The sequence below is a fragment of the Anolis carolinensis genome, chromosome 4, assembly GCF_035594765.1.
Source record: "Anolis carolinensis isolate JA03-04 chromosome 4, rAnoCar3.1.pri, whole genome shotgun sequence".
Classification (NCBI taxonomy): domain Eukaryota; kingdom Metazoa; phylum Chordata; class Lepidosauria; order Squamata; family Dactyloidae; genus Anolis; species Anolis carolinensis.
In genome coordinates this window covers 189,911,292-189,937,174 of record NC_085844.1, presented here as the reverse complement: position 1 = coordinate 189,937,174, position 25,883 = coordinate 189,911,292, and the positions used below count along the sequence as shown (strand labels likewise).

The window sequence follows — 25,883 nt, the reverse complement described above, 5'->3', positions numbered from 1 at the left end:
ATGTTTGTTACAGCAACTTGGTTTTGTGGTTACAGTCTTGCAATGCTCATTCTCCTGCACTATTCACCATTTTTGGTGATGGCTTCCTAACCTTCATACAGGATAGGAGCCAAATTGTTTTGCAGGTGTGCTATGTGATTCATTTTGAAAACTATTTTTTTCTTTATCCTCAGATTTAACAAATGTCTTAACTGCCATTTAACTGATTTCTACCCTGGCATCTCTAAATTGCATTATTACGACTCTAGCAATTCCTCAGAGAAGAAATCAGATGGTGATAAATCAAGTCGCATTAGAATTTTCTGTTCTATTGTAGTAAAAAATCAAAACAGAACCAAAAATGCAATTTTTAAAAAATGCATGGACTTTTGTGACGTAGAAGCCTCTAATGAAGTGAGTTCTAGTCTTATAAATGTCTATGAAACACAGCACAGAATTACCAGAATATATATGAGGAAGAAAGACAAATAAAGTGAAAATTGTGTGTAAGAGGTGGGCATATTTCATATAAACATGTTGAAGGAAGAGTGTTATGAACTTCAGAATGGGCAAAGATGACTGAAGAATTAGCTCATTTTTTTCAAGGGAATATCTGCCATTTATTGGTCAGAGTCTTAAGGAACGCTTTCTTTAGTTCAATGTAGGTCCCATTTGTATATGGAGCTATGCAGACAGGTACAAAGTGTAAGGAGATATCTACAGGATACAAATGGAATCAAACATGGCAAGCAAGAATAGAATATAGCTACAAAATATGTGTCTGTAACGAGCATCAAACTTGCAATTCTCAGTTCGAAGTTAATATGAGTTTCTATTCTGCTCTTCATATTCTGTTTGTCTTCTGTGGAAGAGGCTACTTTGAGATCTATAACTTTGTCTCCAGGGAAATTAAAATGTTTACCAGACAGGTGCTGTGATGTTTTTGATTCTCATGCCAATATTATTTTATGATACTGTTGCCAAACTTGTTAGCACACTGCTAAGGTACTAAGCACTGGATTTTTAAAATGCTGTATGTGCCTTCGGGTTAACTTAAGCTTACGGCAATCGTATCTTGGCAAGATTTATTAAGGTTCACCAAAACCTAGGTGAGGCTGGAAATCAAAGTCCCACTTTTAACAGATTGCATTTCATAATTAGTCAGCATGGGTATTAGTCATATTATTTCTTTTTCACACATAGCTTGGGGTTTTTTTTAGCAGACAATGTGATCAGTTTTAAAAGGCAATGATTTCATCTTGTCTGTCGCAAAATAGCATTGATCATTCTTTTTAATAACAATGGGGTAGACTCTAACCTGGAATGTGTGAATGCGTGTGTCTACATATACATATAGTTTGATTCCACTTTAACTGTTATGGCTGCATCTTACAGAGTTTGGCGAGGTACTTGGGCATATAGGCTCAGAGGTACTTTTTTGGGAATTCTATGTCCACCCTTCCAAAGTGCTAATTTTGCATCTGTCTCTCATTGATGGGTTTCAAGATTCTAAAATAAATCAAGTATATCTCTCAAGCCTAAAAATTCCCTATGCCTTCCTAAAAGAACAGAGACAATCAGATTGCTGTGTTGTGAGTGAATTGATGGATATAGGGCAGGCATGGGCAAACCTTGGCCCTCCAGGTGTTTTGCACTTCCAACTCCCACAATTCCTAAGAGCCAGTAGATCAATGGCCAATTTAGATTTGAAAATGTAAAATGACTGGAAGAGTAGGTCCCACATATTTAATTATTTGTTAATTTGTAATTATCATGTTTACAAAGATTTACACACGCAGTGTTAGATTTACAGTTTTAATCAAAACTAAGAAAGCATATTGTGAGAAACCTAGATACAAAGGAAATTGTCAAGAATTTTTGAATAATGTCACAACAGCAGAACAATTTTAGTTCTATATTCTTCTTTAATTAAGCATACAGGATTTGGTGGAGTTTTGTCTCCCTGCTTGTCTTATTGCTTTAAAAAAATCTGCTCTAGAATTACAATGTTGTTTATTTTTCTTTCATGCTAAACATTTTCAATGAGCAATCAAGATCTAGTCATCAAATTTACAAAAACTACACAAAAATCCAATAATGGGGTGGGGAGAACATATGTAATTGGAAGTAAAAGCAAAATAATTCACATTAAGCTGCAGATACACTTGTAATTACAAGCCACTCCTTTTCAGTCATAGCACATCTCAATTTTAGCAAGCAGAAATAGCTTTATAAAGATGAGTATATGTTAAATCTCTATTCTTATTATGCAATAGAAATTGGGTCAAATTATATAAGTGGTAGTTATTTTGTGTATACACATTAGAAATGATAAAAATATATTCTTTTTTATTGTAATTTACAACAGATAGTCAAAATATATCAATTTTCCACCCACATTTACAGACCATCTCCTTACCCTCTTTTTCGTAATCAACATAATTCAAAAAGCCTGTGGTTATTTTCAGCAGTCCAAGCCAAAAACGTGCCAAATCTTGGAGGTTTACAAACTCATACATCTTTTACTGTGTTTCATATCTGAACAGATGTGGCGGGTGGGAGCTTTTTCCTGCTGCCAAACAAAACACTTGATTCTGTAGATGAAAAGGACATGCTGGAGGCTTGCATATTTCCCTTTGCTTTGCAAAATCCAGGGAAATACATCAGGACCTGCCGTCGAAAGTGCTGATCCATAAAGACATAGATGACAGGGTTGATACAGCTGTTTACGAAAGCCAGGCAAGCGGTGATGGTGAGTCCCCCGAAGAGAGTTCTCAGGGCCTGGCAAGAGAGCTCAATGTTCTGAGTCATAGTGAAGATCATCTTGAAGGTGTTGAAAGGCAGCCAAGAACAGACAAATGCCCCAATGATGGTAAAGATGATTTTAAGGGCGTTGTTTCTTCTTTTGCCTAGTCTGGCATGGCTCCGAAGTTTGGAGAAGATAGAGCAATAGCAGAACAAGATGACTCCCAAAGGCAACAGGAAGGTTAAGCTGAGCATGACCACACTGAAGGTGGCAGGGGGGTCACCCTGGCATGAATATTTGCTGTCTCCCTTGAAGGTCAGGTTTCTGTAGACCAGTGATGGTATTCCTAGCAGTAGTGAGATTGCCCAGATGCATCCACAGCTCGTGATGGCATTCTTCCTGGTTCCAATGGACTTGGCATCCCAACGCTTGGTCATCACAAGGAAGCGTTCCATGCTCATGCCAGTCAGGAACAAGATACTTGAGCAGCGGTTGACAGAGATGGTATAGCTGCTCAGCTTGCATAGTCCTTCACTAAAGAGCCAGCCATCAAGAGCTGCTGACAAAGCCCAGAAAGGCAAAGTAAATACAAAGATCAGGTCAGCTATGGCCAGATTGAGAACGAAGGTATCCACAAGCCTTTTGCTGCCTTGTTTTCGTGCCATCAGTAGGATCACAAATAGGTTCCCAAAGAAACCAATAAGAAAACTGAGGAAATAGAGAATGGGGATAAAGATGTAAGCAAATGGCAGTTCCAGGTGGCAGATATTCATTGAATCTAATCCATCATAATCAATGGGGTATGCTTCAAAGTTGCTGCTCCAGTTTTCTGTCATTGCTGATGTAGTTGCCAACTGAGCAGCTTCCATCTCTTAGCAAGGATTCACTGAAGATTCTTTAGCAATATTGTTGCAAGAGGACGCCAAAGCACATTCGATCTATGGCAGGTGGGTGGTATCTAAGGAGTGGTTTTCTTGTTTTTCTAGTGGTAACTTCCTCTTGCTTTTCATGAAGAAGTAGAGGTTTGTTTCAGTCAAGCAACAACAACTTGAATGCTTGAGATCGACCCAGTTTTGGAAATCCTTTAAGATTTCAGAAAGTAGGTGTCTGAATGCTTATGTCTGACGAGTATGTGCATTTATTATCATTTGCAATCCAGTGATGACTGCTTGTTTCACTGCAGATTTTATGAAAACAGAAAATAAATACCACTGTCCCTAAAGCATGCATCAAAGGAAATATCACATAGTGCTTATCAAGAATAGCTTCTCAAGTCTAATGGCTTACTTGTGGTAAGATATCCATTTGAACTCTGACAACTTTTAAGCCAGGGTGGTCAATCTCATTTTCTACCAAGTGCACATGAGCCTTATGGTTGCTTTCAAATCCATGTTGAATCCATGGATGGAAAATCTGTGGATACAGAGGGCCTAAAATAATTATTTACATAGTAGCCAGTGCTCTCTATTTTTGTCTATTTTGGGTCCCCAAATGTTATTGAATGACAACTTCCATCACTTTTGATTATCCACCATGTGGACTGGGGATAGTGGGAATAGCAACCCAACATCACTTGTGGCTCAGAGGAAAGGTTAAAGGACAATATAAAGTCAGATATAATATCCACAAGACTTGGATCTAAATTCAAACCCTATTATCCTGACTAAACAGAACAAATTGCAGCCTTCCGTCAGCTATAGTTGTGATGTCTAATGATGAGGAATACAGGAGTTGTGGTCCAGCATCTGGAGGATCGGATTTAGCTCTTGGGCCTTGAATCTGATACATGTGTTTTAAGCTTTACAATCACCAGGGAAAAAATCCATTCTTAAGCAAGATCCTTTCCTCCTAAATTTTACAAATTTCTGTGAAATGCTCCATTATGTATAAGTAAGAAACAACTTCTGCAAGTTATTAACATCAACATTTTAATATACTACACTTTATCAAAGGAAAAACATTAAAGTGGCATCAGAAAATTAAATTTATAAAATTGTAAAATGCCTAATGTGTTTGGTAAATCATTCTAAAGGAAACTGTATATTTGTGCCTAACCTAACCATATCAGGCATTTCATTTTTTATATATAGATGTAACTTTCCAGTATTACCTTTGCTCTTCTCCTTTCCACACTCTTTAAATGTTGATGCTGCTCTCCTTTTCATTTCAAAACCACATTGGAGCAAGGTAACAGTCAATTAATTATTTACAAGCCAATTAGCAAAACATTTTATATACTTTAGAATTTGAAATGACTCATCTACGCAGTATGAATTAAACAGTATTGAATTAATGATAAATGATCAGTATAAAAGTGTAAGCTCTGAAGCAACAAGTGCAAAAAAAAGGACAAAACTACTGTAGACAAAGAAATGTTAACTGACAAAGGTTCTGTTCCAGGGTTTTGTTCCAGCCTTTGCAGCTGTTGAAGACTCTCGTTCTACTGTCTTCTTGGATGGCAAAGTTAATTCTTATTCTTGCACAGATAGGCAAGATATTTGCATGATTAAATAATAAATAAAAACCAGAATTGTGTGATACCTTTCTTTGAATCAGTAAGATGTCACAAATTTAGCAAGTTTTAAAGTTTTCTGGAACTCTTCATCAGGTCCAATTATACTGGAATATCAAGATATGGAAAAAGAAGAAAAATATCTGTATGTATTCCCTGCAGCCAAACTGATTATCAAGATACAGACTCATGAGTCAGTGAAAATGTGAAGTGTTTAGAAAATATTGATACATTGTTTCTAATTTATTTATTTTAAAATTAACATTCTATATAGGGAAATAAAAATGAAAAAATAGCAATGCACAACCATTACACTGGTTTTGTGTTACATTCAATGGGTCATGGTTGTAGTTAAATTCCAAATGGAGATCATGATTCAGACCAGGACACTATTCAAATCACTTGTACCTGTTGAATATACTACTATTTACTTACTTACTTACTTACTTACTTATCTACCCACCTTTTTCTTATACTGGAATTCAGAGTGGTTTACACAACTCAAGGCAGCTTTTATTTGCTTCATTTGCAGATAATATTCTTCCAAAATGTAAGCTGCTGACAGAGTGGTCCAGTGCGTGCTGAATTGACATTGTGATAAAAGGTTTTATTTAATCAGCCAGTCAATCAAATGTCCATCAAGCTGATTTTTGTAGCTTTGAGTTTGCATAGTTAATGGTTGCTCAGCAGACAAAAAAAACCAGGCTGGAACCCAAAAAGCCATTCATTAGCTTGAAGCAAATAGATGCTGGATTGGGTTAGAACTGAAGGCTGGAATAAGATGGTGTGAGTATCCCGTCACCTACCCTGCTGGACACAGATGGCCTTGGTAAGCCAGAGGCTTGCCTGACCCTCCCCTGTTGATTGACATCAGTACTCGCTGCGTACATGTTGGGTTGAGGCAAACAGACCCTACTGATAAGAACTGGACAAAGGGAGGCCATAGGGTGGGGACATGGACCATGGTGTGAAACTGTCTGATTGAGTAACACCCGAAAGGGTGGTACAACACTATAAAACTATAAAAGCCAATACATTGTCACTGCTCAGCAATCCTTCATCTTGGTGCCAGCACTGGAGCTCCAGTTCTCTGTATTTTTTTCTACCTCTTCTGAGTTTTTTCAGAATACAACTTCCTTTCTAGGAGCAAGAAATGCTTGGTTATTTTGTTGGCCCTGTCTCTGAAGCTGCACCTTTTAAGAGATTGGGGTGACAATTGCATTCTGTGTATCTGGAAGTTATCTTAAATGGTTTGGTATAAAAACATATTATGAATAGAAGAAATGAAAGTTCCTTTGGGTGAGTCTGAAGAAGTGTTAGTTTTCGTGATACATTTCACTACATTTTGTTAATTGCTGGCTCCTACACATAAAAGTATTCCATTTTTGTGATTGTTTATGGCAATTTCTTGGCTTTTCAGTGACCAGATCCAATTACTTTTTTAAAAAAGGATATAATTTGTTGAGGTGGTTCTATGATTTGAAAGACAATTTTGTTGATTTTATTTTTGAGTTTATAGTGTATAAGGTTCATGTCACTGATTCACTGTTGAAGTCTAATTCTTTTTAAAAATGGCAGAAAAGTGAGGATTGGTACTTTTTTATTCCAATTTCAGAATGAAAAAGAAAAGCACTCAATCGAGGAAATAAAACATTAATGCTGGTGCTGAGAATTTACAGAAAATACTTTCAACAACAGAAAACATCATCTAGGTTTTTTTAAAAAAAAAACCCACAGAGCAACAAGAAGAAATAAAACAACCTCCATTAAAAGATCCTTAAGTCTATGGGATTTTCATATTCCTTGGTACTTATTTGAGGACTGAAGGAGTCCCCCTTGAAGGACAGAAATGTTCCTGTTAGACTTATTTTAATTATCTTTTGCAGAGCTGATAACTGAGATACATTTACTATTCACAAAAGGATGTCTGTGTCAATATAAGCAAAATCAAAGTATTCAGCTTCAAAAAGGGGCAATCCAATTATCATGATCAGCTTTAGATGCTACAACATACGCTGCAGTTGTATCATTAAATATCAGTTGCTACTTACCAGTTTAATAATTTCTAGAGCATTAAAATAATACACTAAGGCTATGGTTCTATAACCATGTACAGGCAGTCCCTAACTTATGAAAAAAAATGTTCTGGAGGTTTATTCTCCTTTCTGTGCCCCTGTTCAGAAGATTTCACCTCACTTTCTGTCTCTGTGATAACTGGATTTTGAAAAAAATGGCTTGTTGTGGAAACAAGGATTGGTGATAAAGCTTCAGTGGAGGCACCTTTTCCCCATGATAACTCTTTCAGGAGTGAATTTTTCTTCTGAGCAGTAGCTATCTCACATTTCCTGTTGTTTCACCTCTATTCTTAACTAGGAGTCATTTGTAAGTTGGACATTTGTAACTCAGGGACTGTCTCTACTTGGGACTATAAGCCAGAGTGAAATCATAGGGATGTACATTTTAGTAGATGTGTAAGACTGCATTTTGATACTGAGGTGAAACACTGGGAACCGCCTTTGCATATGTCACTCTGATTCCTGGCACTAGCCATGAACTGTTTGAATAGGAATAAAATTGACAGATAGGACTTTATTGCAGGCGGCTGGCAAATGGTCATTGCAGCTGGACAGTCACCTTTGTTGATGGTCCTTATCAAATGATGTTGTATGCATCCTATTGCTGGTCTGCTCCTCCCTATGATTCTGCCATCCCTCGTTATTGATAAAATTCATCAATATCTCTCAATTTCACCATAATTTAACCAACATAAGGAATGTGACAGATGTTGTGATATGCATTCACCAATGTCAAAGTCCATACTATTCTTAGCCCTGCAACAGAGTTTCTTCAACCAACCATCCTACCCATCTACACTTTTCAGATTGCAGAGTTCATGTTGGCTAGTTGACTATGGCAGATAATGAGATGTACAACTGGGGGGTCTGTGAGACACGTCTCATCTACTTGATGAGCGAGAACTGTTGCTTCAATATCTAAAGGGCTGGTTGATAACTTTATTCCAGAAAGTGATCTAATGTGTGCACACACCATCCTCTTCCTTATTTGATGCAAGTTTTCATCCTGCCTCCTGTCCTGTCCTGCATAAATTCTAGTGGACTCGTGATTTTCTGGACTTATCAAGAAGAGTGTTTCTAATAATGATGAATGAGAACAGTAGGTGTGTGAATTTTTTTTCTGAAACCAGATTGTGGCAATTTAACTGCATAAACAACGAATACAGAGGCAGCTCGGGGACCTCATATTATTCAGTAGTTTCACTGTGGTTATGACTAGTATTTCCAAACAAAATAAATCTCTTAAACAGTCTTGCCTTTCTTGCCTAGTTAGGGTTAATCAGAAGTTTTCTTGTGAAAACTTATTATGCCATTAGCATATTTTTATCTTTCAAAAAATCAGCCTCATCACACTAGAGCATGGGTCCAATTTAAAACTGGTTTTTGCCTTCTGCAGAATTCTGGGGTTGGTAGTTTAGTGAGGCCCAGAATCTCTCTGGCTGAGCATTTTAATGGCCCCTCCCTAAACTACAAGTCCCAGAATTCTGCAGGAGGCAGAAACTGGATTCAAAGTGGAGCCATGCTCTAATGCAGTTCTTCTCAACCTGGGGGTCAGGACCCTTGGGGGGGGGGTTGTGAGAGGGCTTCAGAGGGGTCGCCAAAGACCATCAGAAAACACATATTTCTGATGGTCTTAGGCCCCTTTGGCAGAGAAGGATGAAGATCTGTCTGCCTGTCCTTTGGCCCAATTCCCTCGTTGGTGGGGTTCAAGGGGCTCTTTGATTGTAGGTGAACTGTAAATTCCAGCAACTACAACTCCCAAATGCCAAAAGTCTATTCTCCCGAAACTCCACCAGTGTTCACATTTTGGCATATTGAGTATTTGTGCCAAGCTTGGTCCAGATCCATCATTGTTTGAGTCCACAGTGCTCTCTCGGTGTAGGTGAACTACAACTCCCAAACTCAAGGTCAATGCCCACCAAACCCTTCCATTATGTTTTGTTGGTCATGAGAGTTCTGTGTGCCAAGTTTGGTTCAATTCCATCGTTGGTGGACTTTAGAATGCTCTTTGATTGTAGGTGAATTATAAATCCAAGCAACTACAACTCCCTAATGGTAAAATCAATCCCCCTCACTACCCCACCAGTATTCAAATTTGGGCGAATCGGGTATTTGTGCCAAATTTGGTCCAGTGAATGACAATACATCCTGCATAACAGATATTTACATTATGATTCATAACGGTAGCAAAATTACAGTTGTGAAGTAGCAACAAAAATAATTTTACGGTTGGGGTCATCACAACATAAGGAACTGTATTAAGGGGTCACAGCATTAGGAAGGTCAAGAACCACTGCTTTAGTGTGATGGAACACGAGCTACTTTCAATACTTTGGACAGTTTTAAAACTAAACTTTTTAAAAATCAAATGTTGTGTGTCGGGGGGGGGGGGTCTCTTCACATGGTGTACAAAGCAGAAAAATATTTGCCTCTCCACCCCAAGCTTTGAGACCCACTGGTTCCATTTTAAACAAATCAAAGTTTGTTGTTTTGTTCAAACTATAAGAGACCATGGGCAGTTTAAATGTTGGTCTGTCCAAACAATCTTTATGCAGTAGTTTACTAGAATTAGCTGGTGCAATGAGTCTCTGGTTGCCACCCATTTGATTTGCTTAGCAAAATAATGTTTTCCTTCCTAGATAAATTTTGATCCCAAGAAGACTGTCTGTGCTTCATTTAAGCCCCCTGGTCAGGAAATGTTATAACTGCTGTGCTGATTTGCATGGGTTCTCCACCATCTTTGTATGTTGTGCTTGAAAGCCATCATTTAAAGAGGATTTGAAGCCATGCCTTTGCAAAAGTGTAAGAACTGGCTGAAGTAGAAGGGCATTGCTGGCTGAGCAATTGGGGCTGGTGGGATTCAGGGTACTACTGTGTCATTGTGTACATGCATGCCCATTTCCTGTGAATTTGGCTTCATCCATGCATATATGGCATTGCTGGCATGTTCATGATAATTAGGTACTAGTGGTGTTTCCCGAATAGCAGGGGGACAGGCTTCAGTTGAGTTTGGATTTACTGCTAGAATGTTTTTATTATTTTCTTTCCTGGATATACACTGTATAAAGTGAATGTTCCACCAGCTTATTTGTGATCTAAATCTCCCCTACCCCATCCCAGCAAAATATGAGTTCATAATTATTCTACTTATTTCTCTGCTATCCAATTCATTACATAAAAAACCACATAGCCTATTTACACTAACATTTCATTTTCTTACCTGCAGCTCTTGTCTGATTGCCATGCTGATGTTTTATTATTCATATAATTCACTGTCAACAATCCAACTTGGTATTGGCCAGTTCAATAAATCTACCTATCTGTTTCCAAAGAGAAACGAATACAGTTGTTGAGGATATTTTGTTTCTGCACTCAAGCCAGCATCTCATTAAAATATGCTTCTCATTTTTCTGAGTAAAGTCTGACTGGTAAGTGACTAATTCGTCAATTAGGAATTATACTGGATACTTTCTCAGCATCTATCAGTTTGATGATTTTCTATTTTTTAGATAAAATATTTTAAATTGTGTTGTATTTATTGAGCAAATTTATACGCCCCAGCAGTGGCACTCAAGATGCCTTACAATGACAAATATAAATATAATTAATTTGAAATATTACGGAGCTCTCTGTGGCACGGTGGGTTAAATCATTGTGCTGGCAGGACTGATGAGCTGAAGGTTGCCGGTTTGAATCCAACCCAGGGAGAGCACGGATGAGCTCCCTCTATCAGCACCAGCTCCATGCAGGGACATGAGAGAAGCCTCCCACAAGGCTGGTAAAAACATCAAAACATTTGGGCGTCCCCTGGGCAATATCCTTGCAAACAGCCAATTCTCTCACATCAGAAGCGACTTGCAGTTTCTCAAGTCGCTCCTGGCATGAAAAAAATTAAAATACTAGATCATTATTAAAATTATTAACTGGAAGAAATGAGTAGAGAATGGAAACAGCAGGAAATCTAATCATAGCCTTTTAAAAATAATGAATAACACTACCCTCTCCCAAATAGGGTCAACAAATCCCTTTGAGTTTTTTTGAGCTTACGTTCCAGTCATTTGGTATGAAAATATGATTTTAAAAAAGGAACCAAAAGCATTGTTCTGGATACCAGAAACATATTTTGTTTGCTTGCATTAGAATGCTTTAAAATGCTCAGATAGGAAGGTGATGGCAGGTTAAAGAAGTAATTAAACAGCACCTCAGCAAATTAAAAGACCAATAAAGGTGTAGTCAAACAAACGCTAGACACCATTATAATGTTAATTTTTATTAGAACTGTTCAGAGACAGGTGGATTTAAATGCTGTCAGGATCTGCTGAAACATCTATTACAGGAAACTGTAAAATTGAATCCTACTAAAAAAAAACTCACAGCAATTCACAAGAGGGTTGAACTGGCCACCAGTGCTGTTTTTGTGTCATCAAGTATACCTCACTTTCTTTTTCCCAGTTTTATCTTTTTGAATCTCATTTGATTATAGCTGTATAATCAAAGTGGGCCCAAGGTGTTATTGTAGATGTGAATGATTTGCTATAGATTAGCAACAGATGTATCACTATTAATCAAGATGTTTTAAAAAATATGACCTGATTTGAAATTGCTATATCACTGCAATCACAAACCACCCATGAATGAAAGTCTTACCCCTTGAAAGGGTGGCGAATAGAGTTCGATTACCACAAGCTGCCTCTCCCAACTCACAAACAGCCCCTAGCTTCAGTCATTTGCAAGATGGCAATCCCTCAACGTAAGGCCTAATGAAATATTCCCCATTTGCAGGATTATTTTTGTTTTGTTTTTGGATCAAAATGGTTAGTAAAACTTGATAACTCGTTTTATGATGTAATATGCTGACATCATGAAATAAACTGCTTTGAAACTGGGTCCATCATTTTGAAACACCTTGTAGTTCAACAATAGCGAGCAACCAACATCAAAATGACTTTACCCCCTAAAATGAAGACTACATTTGATAACAACAAAACATACGTTGTATGAGCTGTGTCTCGTTATGGTATTAAAACAGATTTCTGAGCACCAGGATGAGGTTGGTGGATCTTGGGATTCTAGTAAAATATAAATAATTCCTTCAAGTCTGAAATCTATGAAGCTTCTGCTTTTGGTGGGTAAAGCATCTGGCTAAGGTCCAGGCTATCTGAAGAAGTGAATCTTCTCATATGAGCCTCTTAGAACTTCTTAGATCTTCAGTGGAGTCACTTCTCTATATGCAACCATCTTCCTGGGCATGTTTGTTGGGAAGGTAAGAGACAATCTTCTCTGCAGCTGTTATTAGACTTTGGAATTTATTTCCTTAGGGGGCTAGGATAGCTCCATATTTCCTGTCTTTTTGACACCAGGTAAAGATCTTTCCATTCTAAGCAAGCCACTGGCCATGCCAAAAAGAAAAGAGTTTTCCATGATGTTGTAATGTTTTTGTCTTTGATTTTAAAATAATATTTAAAATTGTTTACATTCTGTTATTTAATATTTAATTTCAACTTTTATATATTTTAATTATATATGTTTTTGTTGTAATTTTCTATCACCTTGAGTCTCAATCTGGAAAAAAGATGGAATATAAATAAAACTGAGAGCCAGCATGGTATAGTAGTTTGCATATTAGACTATGACTCTCGAGACCAGGGTTTGAGTCTCTCCTCAATCATGAAAAGCCATTGGGTGACCGTGGGCAAATCCACTCTTTCTCAGCCTCAGAGGAGAACAATGACAAACCCTTTCTAAACAAATCTGGACAAAAAAATCTGTGATAGGTTCCACTTAGAGTCACCATAAGTCAGAAATGACTTGAAGGCACACAACAATAAATAAAGTGAAGGGTGGATGGTAGCAATACATGTTGGGGAAATCCATGCCCTGTAATCATCCTTGGGGGAAAGGTAGGCTATTTAGTTAAATCCTAAAGATGTGGATTAAATCTAAAAAGATTGTTCTGGTAGCAACCATTACTTTTCCACCATAATCTTCCGCAGCAACCTTAGCATCAATGATAAGTTGCTGCAAATGTTACTAGTGGGGCTACCAGATAAATTGTTACCAGTATTTCGCTCTCTTTTTTTTTTTTAGAAGAAAGCTAGCTAGAGTGGATGGGAACCTACTAAAAGTTGGAATACATTCAACAATCCCAATATTTTCTTCATAAAAATGCATTGTTGAACAGTCTGCAGAGCAAGTTCAAGTTTGCCCATCAATTCCCAAATGACCACCCTCTTAAGGCTGAATGACAGCTAATCTCCATCTGTACTCCATTTATCAGATGGATAGTCCTTTCTCCTGTCTTCATCCTGTTGTCCTGGGTTTAGCCTGAGCACAGATTTCACAGCCCATAGAGAGAGGAAGTTTACTGATGTTCACTGAAAGTGCTCTTGAAGCATTTTTTTTATTTCCTTCACATATACTTCTTGTCAAGGAGTCATTCTGACAGAAACGGCATTTGCAGCTGATCTCTCATGTCTGCCTTATGTCCGTTTCTGTGGAAAGTTTAATTTTCTTCAGGCTCTCTTTGACAAGGATGAACTCAGGCCTGCCATCTTGCTCTCCCTTCAGAACTATCTCTCGCTCGTACTGCAAACAAAGGAGAGAAAGAGGGAAATATCTCAATGCCTCATCATTCATTGTAGCAAAAGCAAAAATCCCATGCCAGAAACTCTCTATAAAACAAGCTATCATAAAGTGACTGACCACATAATGGTATTTCAAACTTCACTAACACTGATTTGATATCAGTTTTCTAAAGAGACCTAACATGGATTGAGAAGGCATAGTTTCCAGTCATTCATAGACATTGTTTTCCTCCTGCTCCCTGTTACAGCTTTGTAAATAATGTTTATTTGTTTTTGAAACTACCAAAAAAAACACAGAGATAACTTAGTATTCTGCAATATTCTCCCAGCATTCAAACATCTCAAAGTATTGTGGAGGAATTATTCAGCATAGAAAAACATATGGTTTTATTTCACAAATACCTCATTTTCTGAACAGAAAAAATGTGAAGCAGAAAACTTTTCTATGTAGAAAACAGAGGGCTTTTAGCACAATTTTAATGTGAAGAAAACAGTATTTTAGTTCAAAACTCCACATGACTTTTTCTACACTGAATATTTTCTCCACAGCACTTTGAGAAGTTTGAAAACTGGAAGAAACTTACACTAAATTCTAGCTTTTCTATTATTTTTCCTCACTGAGTTTTTCAAGTGCCAGAAAACATTTGATTTTTGTTAGTTTGCTTGCTCTGGGAACACTTTGTATAAGGAATATTTTTCCCATTCCTCCTACAATATAATACAAGTTCTCTGGATGGTTAAAAAAAGGCAAAAGTTAACACATGGACCAATAAAAGTTACTGAGCATAAAAATAAGCTCCAAACACAGGTTTTAAAAATAAGAAGCCCTCACTAGAAGATGTGCTTATTCAAGAGGTTCAAATGAGCAAAATGGCCTTTATAGCACAGAGACCCCTCCTATAAAGGGGATGCCATGTGAATCTTTTGATTATGGCTGTTCCATGACTGGGATGCCACTAGTGAATTGGCCCTCTCCCTGACAGCCATCCACCTCCATTCATTTGCCCCCTGAAAGGGAGGTACCAATGGGAGAAGATAGTGGTCTTTCAGGTAACTGTGCCCAAACAGGTTATGGCTTTAATAATTTAAAACAAGATACAGATCATATTGAGCCCAGCTGTTCATACAATTGAAAAGCGGCATGCACATGTTTAAAATAAATAATACTGCCTACTATTGCAATAAGATTAGTAAAGGTAAAGGTTTTCCCCTGACATTAAGTCTAACTGAGTCCGACTCTGGGGCATGGTTCTCATCTCCATTTCTAAGATGAAGAGCTGGACTTGTCCGTAGACACCTCCAAGGTCATGTGGCCGCCATGACTGCATGGAGCACCGTTACCTTCCCGCCACCTATTGATCTACTCACATTTGCATGTTTTCAAACTGCTAGGTTGGCAGAAGCTGGGGCTAACTCGCCCCACTACCCGGATTCGAACCACCGATCTTTCAGCCAGCAAATTCAGCAGCTCAGCGGTTTAACCTGCTAAGCCACCGAGGGTTCCCTTGCAACAAGATTAGATACTGCTAAATTCTGAGATGGAGAAGATAATTTGATGTTGCTATGAAAGATCAAAAGGCACCGATGATGCAATGGTAAGGAACAAACCTGGTCAAGTTTCTGCTGTCGCTTTCTGAGCTCTTCTTCTAGATCTGTCAAGGGCTTTTGATTCTCTTCTTGCTGTTTCAGTTGCTTAATTCTCCTGGCTTCTAGTACTCGCTGAAGCTCAGGCTTGTGTTCTGGAAGCAAGCCCCTACAGAAACAACAATACAGCCTAAGTCAAAACACCTATAACTCAGCTTTTTTTCCCCTGTCCTTACAGCAATCTTGCATTTTTTTCTCATCCAGATTGAATGAAAACCCAAGATTCTACTGGCATCAGAATTTAAATATGTCACAAGAACTCATGCTTCTTTAGTCTGTTCTGTCTAATAAAACTAATAATAAAATAATAAAACTTTATTTATACCCCGCCACCATCTCCCCAGCGGAGATATCTAATTGGGATAGTTATCTGGTCAGCTGGAAAATAACCAGGGTTCTATATGTTCAGTTTAGCTCTTTCATTAAACCCACTTAACCAGTGTCCACGTAAGTGTGATACTTCAATATTCTCTGCATATCAGGCTATTTGGCTGACTGCATCTCCTTATACGAACCTGCCTGAGCCCTGAGATCTTCAGGAGAGGCCCCATCTCTCAGTCCCACCTCCATCTTAAGCTCAACGGATGGGAACGAGAGAGCGGGCCTTCTTGGTGGCTGCCCTTTGACTCCCTTCCTCCCAGGGAAGCCAGAATGGCCCCCCTCCCTGTCGTCCTTCCAGCAGCAGCTAAAACCTTTTTATTCAGGCAGGCTTTTAAAGAAGAAGGTTTTTAAGATCAAGTCAGGGGTGCTGTGGTTTTTAGTTTTGAATATGTTTTTATGGATTTAAACTGTAAACTTAAAACCATTGATGTTTAATTCTGTTTTAATGTTTATATATTTGTAGATTTAAAATTGTACTGAAATGCTTTTAATATAAGCCACTTTGAGTCTCCTTGTGGAGAGAAAAAGCGGGGTATAAAATTGGCAATTTTTTAACTGGCTCAGTCAAAATCCTTTGTATCATGCAAGCCTTGCAACCAAAAAGCATATGCCAAGGTCATGCCTGCTGGTACAGAGTTCTGGGAATTGCCATTTTCTCAGAATGACTGTAGGTCGGGAATTACATCAAAGCAAACCAAAAGCACAAGGCCACAACTGTTTCCATTTTGCACTATCTAGTTATAGATACCACAGTCTCATTTTCATTCAGTAGCAGTCTCCTTGCATCAATGACTTGTGCTTGCCTCTCATGTTGCATGTAGAAAAAGAGTGCCAACTCCCTTAAACAGCCAATGCTTAATGAAGTCCCACTCACCTCCTCTGTGTGAAGAGCAGCTCTCGGTGCAACTCCCGGTGATGCCTAGATTCTCTCACTGGGTTTGGCAGCTTCTTGGGCTCAATGAGATTTCTGTGGCTCTCGGATGCCTGGTAGGTCCCATGTTCAAAACTTCTGTCTCCTTCTGGAAGAGAATAGTGTGGTAACAGAGGCCTTCTGCGATATAGCTCAGGAGCCAGGGTTTTGCGGCAGCTGGAAAATTCCTTAGAATTCCTCATTCGGCTCATTCTGCTTTCTTAGGTTTAGTGCCTAGAAAGTTCCTTTGCAGAGTTCTCCATGGTCCTACATTTTTCCAGTATCAAACTGGGGAGAGTTTTCTAACTTTGTAGAGATGGAAAGGCATGGACAGGCATATTGCTTAATACCTGAGCAATACTGGATGACTTGATTGAGCCCAAGCAATTGCCATGCAAGGAAATCTTGACTGGTTTTCTGGTTTTGAGATTTTCTTCGTAATTCGGCTGCCATAGAAAGTCAGTCACACAAATGGTCCATCAAGAGACCTTGTATCACGTCCTCTGTTAATTATTATATTAATGCGCCCCCACGTGGTGAAACCAGAAATTCCATCCTCAAAACATGTTTGGAACTTGAAATCTCTTGACATTTACTGTTATTTTCATTACACAAGGGCATAGCGGTTTATACAATTGTTTACATGTAGAACTATTGAGAAACATTCTTGGCTCCATTAAAAATACAACATAAATTATGTTTATTGACATATTTATATTTAGGACAACTATCCATTAATCAATTTGATTAATATTTTACATTTTCCTCAGTTACCAGCTGTGTACAAATTATAAATGCAATCTAATCCCAATGATAAAACAATTAAAATTAGGAAAGGTAAAACCAACAGTGTGGATAAAACAGCAGAAAGCAGTAAAGTAGAATGTAGAAAATAACTAAAATTCCTTGTTGTTACTGCTATTGTTGTGTGTTTTCAAATTGTTTCTGCCTTATGGTGACCCTAAGGTGACATGTTGTGGCGAACAAACAAGAATGAATGACCTTCAAATCCCTTCTCAACCAATGGGTGACTTAAGACCATCATCTGTCCAAAGTCTAACCCAGTGTTTCTCAAACGGTGCTCCTTCAGGTGTTTTGAACTTCAGCTCTCAGAAATCCCAGCTAGCTTACCAGATGTTAGGAATTGTGGGAGCTGAAGTTCAAAACATCTGGAGGAGCACGGTTTGAGAATCTGTGGTCTAACCTATCTTTTGTACATTAACCTGAAGGAAAACTGATGTAAATGTAATCAATAAAATATAAAGAAGGAAAATACATTTTCTTTGTTATTAAGATAGGAGGCTAACAATATCTATTCAATGTGAAGACAACACAGAAAAATGTCTAGCATTTCCTCAGGATATAAGACTCAATAGGTGTTAGACAGCCTTCATGGAATCGTGGGTTGTTATGAATTTGTGTTGGACTCAGTGAAAGGTATAGGTGTGCAGTGTATTCTTACCTGGGTTCCGGTTGCTCTTGTGGGTTCTGTATTCACCCTAACACAGAAAAGATGAAATTAGGGAAGAAAATGACTTTCCAAGAAAGCTGTGAATAAATAGTGTCCAAATTACATGATTCACCCACTTCTCTGAGTGGTAAAACGTTCCAAGGTCCCTGAATGTTACCTGCTGTCATTTTATTGGAAAGAGGTCAAAGAAAGAGTATAGTGTTGCAAAATGTTAATAAACTTACGAATACAGAGCCTGTATACGCAACAGCAAAACCCACTCTCTAAAGACAGGCAATGTTCATCACAGACACATTCCAGAGTTTGAATTCTCTTTTCCTCTCTCTTTTGTGCTTCCCCAATACACCAACTTCAGCCTTTGGTCTAACGTGGCATACAGATCTTCCATTTGAACAGTCAAATGAATCATTCTCATTATTAGTTGTGCTGGTAGAAGAGTATGGAAACAGTTTGACAGTATCTGGTAAAGGAGAATGGGAACTACAGTTTAACAGACATTTCACCCTTGCTTTAGATCTATCAATAAGTCTGGAAGCCAAGCCCTATGAGGAGTGGCTTAGGGATCTGAGTGTGTTTAGCTTGGAGAAGAAAAGGTTAAGTGGTGGCCATGTCTGAATATTTGATGAGTGAGCAAGCTTGTTTTCTGCCACACCAGAGACTATAAGGTGGAGCAAAGTATTTAAACTATAGGAAATAAGATGCCACCTAAACATTAGGAAGAACTTCCTGATAGTAAGAAACGTTTGGCAGAGGAATACACTGCTTTGGAGTGTGGTGGAGTCTCCTTGTTTTGAGGTTTTTAAACAGAGACAGGATGGCCATATGATTGTGTATTCCTGTATGGCATAAGGTTGAGTTGGATCATCCTTGTAGTCTGTTCCAACTGTATGATTCTATACATTCTGGCATCTTCATGTGTCTACCATGCATAAGTCTTGCTTTCTTCACTACTTAGGCTTTCCGACCAGTCTGGCAGCTGATGGAAAAATGCATTAGCATTGCACAAAATATTTAAGCTAGACAGACCATATAACCACCGCTCTAGATTTCTTCTATTTTGTCTCAATCATTCATAAGATTATCTGAAAATGATAAGGCTATTCTGGATCCTTCTGGCTCTCTGTGCAGCTTTGAAAGATTAGATTTTCTATCTCTGAGCAGATTTCCTTTTAATCCACTGCTGATTAGCCCATCGTCTGTCAGGTTAAAGTTGTGTACCTCATCCAAGAAAACTGTAGAAAAATATTGTAATGTTACCACTATCAATACCCAATACCCAAAGTTTTCATGGACACTATTGCAAGATTAAGAATATGCTGATGGCATTAGGCATGAAGACTGGAGTTCCCACTAGTTGTCCTAATTACTTTTTCTCTCACTAGTCTTTCAGAAGAACTCTAGCTGGGCAATTGGGTGGTGTTGTTAACCTGACTCTTATGTTAACCCCAGTAATACAGGCAAACCAATAATGCCAGTAACAACAAGAAAGTTCAAGGTGGTAAGATCTGGAAGAGATGACAGAAAGAACATGGGACAACATAAGAAGACATAACTACCAGTTTTAACATTGGATGACAGGAGTATACTCTTTTTTGTTATAGAAAAAATATGGAATTTTAATACTTTTAGACAGTGTGTATAATAGCAATTGAGATGAAGTAATAGATGTAATAATTGTAACTAATACAAGGCTTCTCTCTCCCCCCCCCCCCCCAACTCCCTTCTTCTCCCTCGGTGACAAAACAGACATTTGTAAAGATTTAATTTACTAACAAGGATGCCACTATCATTATCCGCCTTTTTGTTTTTCTTTTCTTTTTATGTGAAATTTTTTTGATAATGCTCAATAAAAACGTATGGGGAAAAAAAGAAAGCTCAAGGTGGTATACTTGGCTCTCCTTATCCCCATTTTATCCTCGCAACAATTATGTGAAGACAAGGGGGCTGGGAAAGAGTGGCCAGCCCAGGGTCGTCCAGCGAGTTTCTCCCAGAATTCAGTCCAATACTACAACCATAAGATCATTACACTACACAAGATGTGGAGAACAGTATACAGTAGTACCTTCTTCCCATGGAAGAGGCAGTTGGCCTCTCTTTACTATCTCTTTGTAAATACCATTTTATGTAGGTAGTGCTTACTCTTAGGACATGTGGCAGAAATGTCTTTTAATTTAGTGTACTGTGTTTTTTGCTTTTTAATGTTCCAAATATACTTTAAACCATTTTAACGGTATGCTTTTAATATAATTGAGGAGGTTTTTTTGTATAATACTGTGGTGTTATAAGACTTTAGGTATACCTTGTTTTAATTTGTTGTAAGCCCTCTTGGGTCATGTGTTGGGGAAAGGCTGAACGTAACTTAAACAAAATATATCGACTATAGTAACAGACATCACCCAAAAAGTGGTCACCCCATCAAATGCTAATCCAGACCTCTCTAGCCAAACATATGCAGCAACTTGTTCTCTGCTCTAAAGCAGAAAAACAACTGTCTATGTTTCTGCTGTATCCTTCCTTATCATGAGTACCCTGTTTCCCCTAAAATAAAACATCCTCAGAAAATAACCTAGTAGAGGTTTTGCTGAATTGCTAAATATAAGGCCTCCCCCAAAAGTAAGACCTAGCAAAATTTGTGTTTGGAAGCATGCCCACCGAACAGAACACCAGAGCATGCAGGATCGGTAAATGTACATACCATAGATTGCTGTACATGGAAATATTGGTAGTAACAAGAAATTCTTGATAGGATTCACAGTTTGTCTGGTTAGGCTGGTTTGTGATGACAACTACTGTACAGTATATAATAAATGTTCATTTTTTTTTTGTTCAACAATAAATGTGAATTCTTCTTCATGGAAAAATAAGACATCTCCTGAAAATAAGACCTAGTGCATCTTTGGGAGCAAAAATTAATATAAGACACTGTCTTATTTTCGGGGAAACACGGTAGGAACTGAGAATAACACACATTAACAACTGTGTGGTCTGAAAGACAATGTGACAGATGCAGGCAGACAGGCACGTACATGCAAGCACATGTGCACACACGCGCACACATACACACCTTGCTCAACCCAGTGAAGCTGAATGAAGTGGCAGATGAATCTTACTTTAGCATTAGTAATGGGATAGCATCCATTACTGAACCAGGGAGTATCAAGCTACCTCAGGAGTAACATATGAGTGTATTTGCCGGTGCTTGCTCACTCATGGTTGTGCTTCATATCTGCTTACTGCTTATTCAAACAAATGCTATCTATATATATAAAAGAGTGATGGAATCCTGGCGACCTACAAAACAACAAAACTAAACACCACCAACCTCAAAAATTGACAGCACAACCCCTCATCCACGCCTCTAGGTTGATACAACAAAAAGAAAAATAAAGTCCTAATTAGAGGGAGAGGAATAATTGTTTTTATCCAATTGCTGCCAGTTAGAAGGCTAAGCTCTGCCCACTTGGTCTCCTAGCAACCCACTCAGCCCAGGGGACAGGCAAAGTTAGGCCTCACTTAGGCCTCTTCCACACTGCCTATAAAATACAGACACCACCAGACAACGCCACAGCAACGCGTGGCCGGGCACAGCTAGTCTTAAATAATAGGAGCAAACCACACAAGATGCTTCTTTGTACACTTAAATCAAAATACCGCTGGTTTTCCCCACAGTTTTCTTTCTTAATGGCCAGTAACACTTCTTTCTTAGTTGGAAAAGATGAGAGTAGCCAGAGCCACCACCTATCTTACAGCCATTTCCACTTCAAGTGGGGGCCTTATGCACTCTGCCTAGTACTAGGACCAGCCATACAGAGAACATAAGCAAAAAGCGTATTTACTTGTAGAATGTATTGAGGCAGTAGAATGAAGCTATCGTTCATGGGGCAAAAAAGATAAACTTTGCAGACACTTCATTAGTTCCAAAGCCTTCCGTGGATGCTGAATTTCAGCAATTCTCCCTGTAAAGTGAGCTGCTCCCTTTCCTTGCATGATGTTGTTTTTCCTAAGAAAATTATTTCAACATTGTAATTCACACCACTCTTTCTGGTCTTGGGAGGATCAGGAATACCCATGTGGTTTTGTCAGTACCTCTTCCATCTTTCACTCTGAACTTTCTCCCTCTTCCTTGATTGGATTTGAAATGTTGATTAGTGATGCTTTTCTCTGCAACTAAACAAATGAGATGGGATTGTGGAAGGCAAGGCTGCATTCTGCTTCCTCTGTGGTATCAACAACCCAGTGCCTTTTGGAAAGGCATTAATGAACCCTTTGGGCTTTAGTTGTGCTTGGGCTGCTATTGAGAGGATGTAGGGGAAAACAGTTGTGTGCACTAGATCAGTGAAAGAGTGAAAATGTAGACCAGTCACGACAGCAAGTTTGCACATTATCTAGGAGTTATTACAGCAGGGCAGTTTTGTGTGGGTGCAAGAACTGTTTGCTTCTTCCGCCTGTAAAAAATCAATTAACATTTATAGCACAATAGCTCTGTGAGTTAGAGAGTTCACCATTGCAAAAGGTTAATACTTAGCTCTTAAGTGACATCACATGGCTATACTCAGTACATGATCAACTGTTCACTTCTTTGCACCCTTGGGAAACTAGACACATGATTTCCTCATGCGTAGGCGATGCCATAACACTTGCGTAGTCCAGATATCAAGGGGGGGGGGAGCGCCACCCTTGCTGTGTATAAACTGGCATGGCTGACCAGCATGTGTAATCTCGACTTACTTTCAAAAAGAGGTAAGAAAGGTGGGTGTTGCTAAAAAGGAGGGTCACATATCTCTTTTCATAGGGTCATAGCAATCACAACCCAAAGAGTTGGCGCTACTATTCCTCCAATTTTACCTTCTCAACTGATGGGAGCAGTGAAAAAATGGAAGAGGTGGGCAGTATAACAGAAAGACAGCATTGATTTTCCCAGTCCCATACAAAATCCACAAATGAGCCAGAACGACTACAAAATGACAACCTCATCTGGAAGCACTTGCAGACTCTGTATACAGTCAACAAAGGCAGGGGAATAGATTCTGCTGATCAAAGAGATCTTGCCATATCATGAGATGTGACAAGTCCTTTAAGCTTCATCCCTTCTGACAGACCATCAAGAGGAAAACTACTCACCCGTTTTGACTGGGAGGCCCCCATGGCCCTGATCAAGAGGGAGCCTTCCTTTTCCCCCCTCTGTTTTTCTCTGTTTTCGTTTCCTTTCAAGCAGTAAAATGTTGTCTTTTGAAGTACTTTACAAGTCATCCAGTCTGCTAGAGTAGTTTAAGACTAGGATCCCAATATTATTAGCACACTTTTGCTGCAGATTTTATGCCTCGTCATGATGAACCAAGTTTCCCTATCTGTTTATCTTCTCTTTGCAGAAGAGACAATAATGTGATTGTGGACAGACCCTGCTTCTTTTAGCAGGCTCTTCACAAAACCTATTAAAGCCCTTAGACTAATCCCTGAGTGTGTAGTTAGAAGGGGAGCAGTGGCAGAGAGACAGAGAAAGACAAGTGTCATGTGACCTGTTCCTTTAAGAACCTTGGGCTGATTAAGCAGGGGATGTCATTCTCCGAGTCTGATGCTCTGACAACACTTCTTAGGATGACACAGGATTTAGCAGACCAGTGGATTACTACACATCAGGTAAAACCGATTTCAGCTGCCATGTCTAACAAGGAAATCCTATATATCACTTCAATCAATGTATTGCTAGACTGGCCAAACAGTTAGTATATTCAACATTTATGCTGCCAGGAAGGATACAGGGAAAACACACAGGGAGACCAAGCACAAATGATGGCGAAAGAATATCCATGGAAAACACCAATTCTCCCAAAATTGGGGGTGGGTAGCAAAGGAAAATGAAATGGGAAGCAGGTTGAGTCCACCAACCTGTCTGAAAGATTACTTACTCCCCATTTCTTCATTTCACTTTTGTACTTTATAGAATCACAGAGTTGGAAGAGACCTCGTGGGCCATCCAGTCCAGCCCCTGCCACGAAGCAGGAAAATCGCATTCAAAGCACCCTCAAAAGATGGCCATTTAACCTCTGTTTTAAAGAAGCCTCCACCACACCCCGGGGCAGAGAGTTACACTGCTGAACAGCTCTCACAATTAGGAAGTTCTTCCTAATGTTCAGGTAGAATCCCCTTTTCTGTAGTTTGAAGCCGTTGTTCTGCATCCTAGTCTCCAGGGCAGCAGAAAACAAGCTTGTTTCCTCCTCCCTATGAGCTCCCCTCACATATTTATACATGGCTATCATGTCTCCTCTCAGCCTTCTCTTCTGCAGGCTAAACATACCCAGCTCTTTAACCTGGTCCTCATAGGGCTTGTTCTCCAGACCCTTGATCTGGACACTTTCCAGCTTGTCGACATCTCCTTTAAATTGTGGTGCCCGGAATTGGACACAGTATTCCAGGTGTGGTCTGACCAAGGCAGAAAAGAGGAGCAGCATGACTTCCCTGGATCTAGACACTATACTTGTCATGCCACGAGGAGACAGAATATCACCTGCTGTCCTGTCTCTTTAAGATTCTAAAAGGGCGGAGCTTAGCCTTGGCTCCTGCCAGCCTGAAATGGCAGTTATTTTTTGTCAGTTAGATTTGTCAGTTGGTGAAGCACTGGAAGGAAGTGTAGGAAGCAAAAGGATCACAGAAATTCACGTCACGTTGGAACTGTATTCAAATTAGATTTAAAAGCCATAGACTACATCAATAGATGTCATTACATTGCATTGAAGTCATCTCAAAGATACAAAGAATCCAGTCATAACAAGACTTTATACTCTGTGGCAATATCTATCCAGAACTGCATAGACTTAAAGATTTCTTTCCTCACAAGAGACTTCATAGTGGCAACAAGAGGAAAAGAGATCAATTTTGTCTATTAATAAAATATTTTGTTTCACCAAATACAGTCTCCGATCTGTCCTTCGTGCTATGGTTCCTTCCAGTTCATTTAGTTCAGCATGGAGGCAGAACAATACTCCTATTGATGCAGGCCAAAATCCCATTGGCTTTTTTTTTTTTTTTGCCACTGCGTGACATTGTTGGCTCATGTTTAACTTGTCCACGAGGACTCCAAGATCTTTTTTACATGTACTGCTGTTGAGCCATTTCATTTGTATCTGTGCATTTCACTTTTTCTGCCTAAATGGAGCATCTTGCATTTTTTCCTATTGAACTTCATTTTGTTAGTTTTGGCCAATCTCTCTAATCTGTTAAGATCGTTTTGAATTCTGCTCCTGTCTTCTGGAGTACTGGCTATCCCTTCCAATTAGGTGTTGTCTGCAAACTTGATGGTCATGCCTTCTAACCCTTCATGTAAGTCAGGGGTCCTCAAACTTTCAAAGTGGAAAGCCGGTTCATAGTCCCTCAGACTGTTGGGGGGCCAGACTATGATGAAATAGTTCAAAATTAGAATTGTTGTTGTTGTGTGCTTTCAAGTCATTTCAGACTTAGGTCAACCCTAAGTCTAAAGTTTAGGACAGGGGCCAGGTAAATGACATTGGAGGGCCGCATCCAGCCCATGGGCCTTAGTTTGGGGACCCCTGACCTAAGCCATTAATAGAGATATTGAACAGAACC

The 25,883-nt window shown here is 39.0% G+C and overlaps 2 protein-coding genes across 3 annotated transcripts; both read right to left on the bottom strand.

Moving 5' to 3' along the window:
- Window positions 1-1,780: 1,780 nt before the first annotated feature.
- On the bottom strand, window positions 1,781-11,449 carry gpr25 (G protein-coupled receptor 25). Its single transcript, XM_062978417.1, has one exon. The coding sequence runs from the start codon at window positions 3,592-3,594 to the stop codon at window positions 2,512-2,514; it is 1,083 nt and encodes a 360-aa protein (XP_062834487.1). The 5' UTR covers window positions 3,595-11,449; the 3' UTR covers window positions 1,781-2,511.
- Window positions 11,450-11,566: 117 nt separating this feature from the next.
- LOC100553970 (protein FAM107B) lies at window positions 11,567-24,376 on the bottom strand. Of its 2 annotated transcripts, none has more exons than XM_003220424.4 (5): window positions 23,424-24,376; window positions 18,294-18,330; window positions 16,796-16,940; window positions 15,505-15,649; window positions 11,567-13,897 (listed from the first exon to the last, which is right to left on the bottom strand). In XM_003220424.4, exons 1-5 carry the CDS (start codon window positions 23,550-23,552, stop codon window positions 13,781-13,783), a joined length of 573 nt encoding a protein of 190 aa, XP_003220472.2. In that variant the 5' UTR covers window positions 23,553-24,376; the 3' UTR covers window positions 11,567-13,780. The 2 variants fall into 2 exon arrangements, with proteins under 2 accessions (XP_003220472.2, XP_016848822.2); XM_016993333.2 differs by having other exon boundaries at window positions 13,683-13,897; window positions 16,796-16,937.
- Between the last annotated feature and the right edge of the window lie 1,507 nt (window positions 24,377-25,883).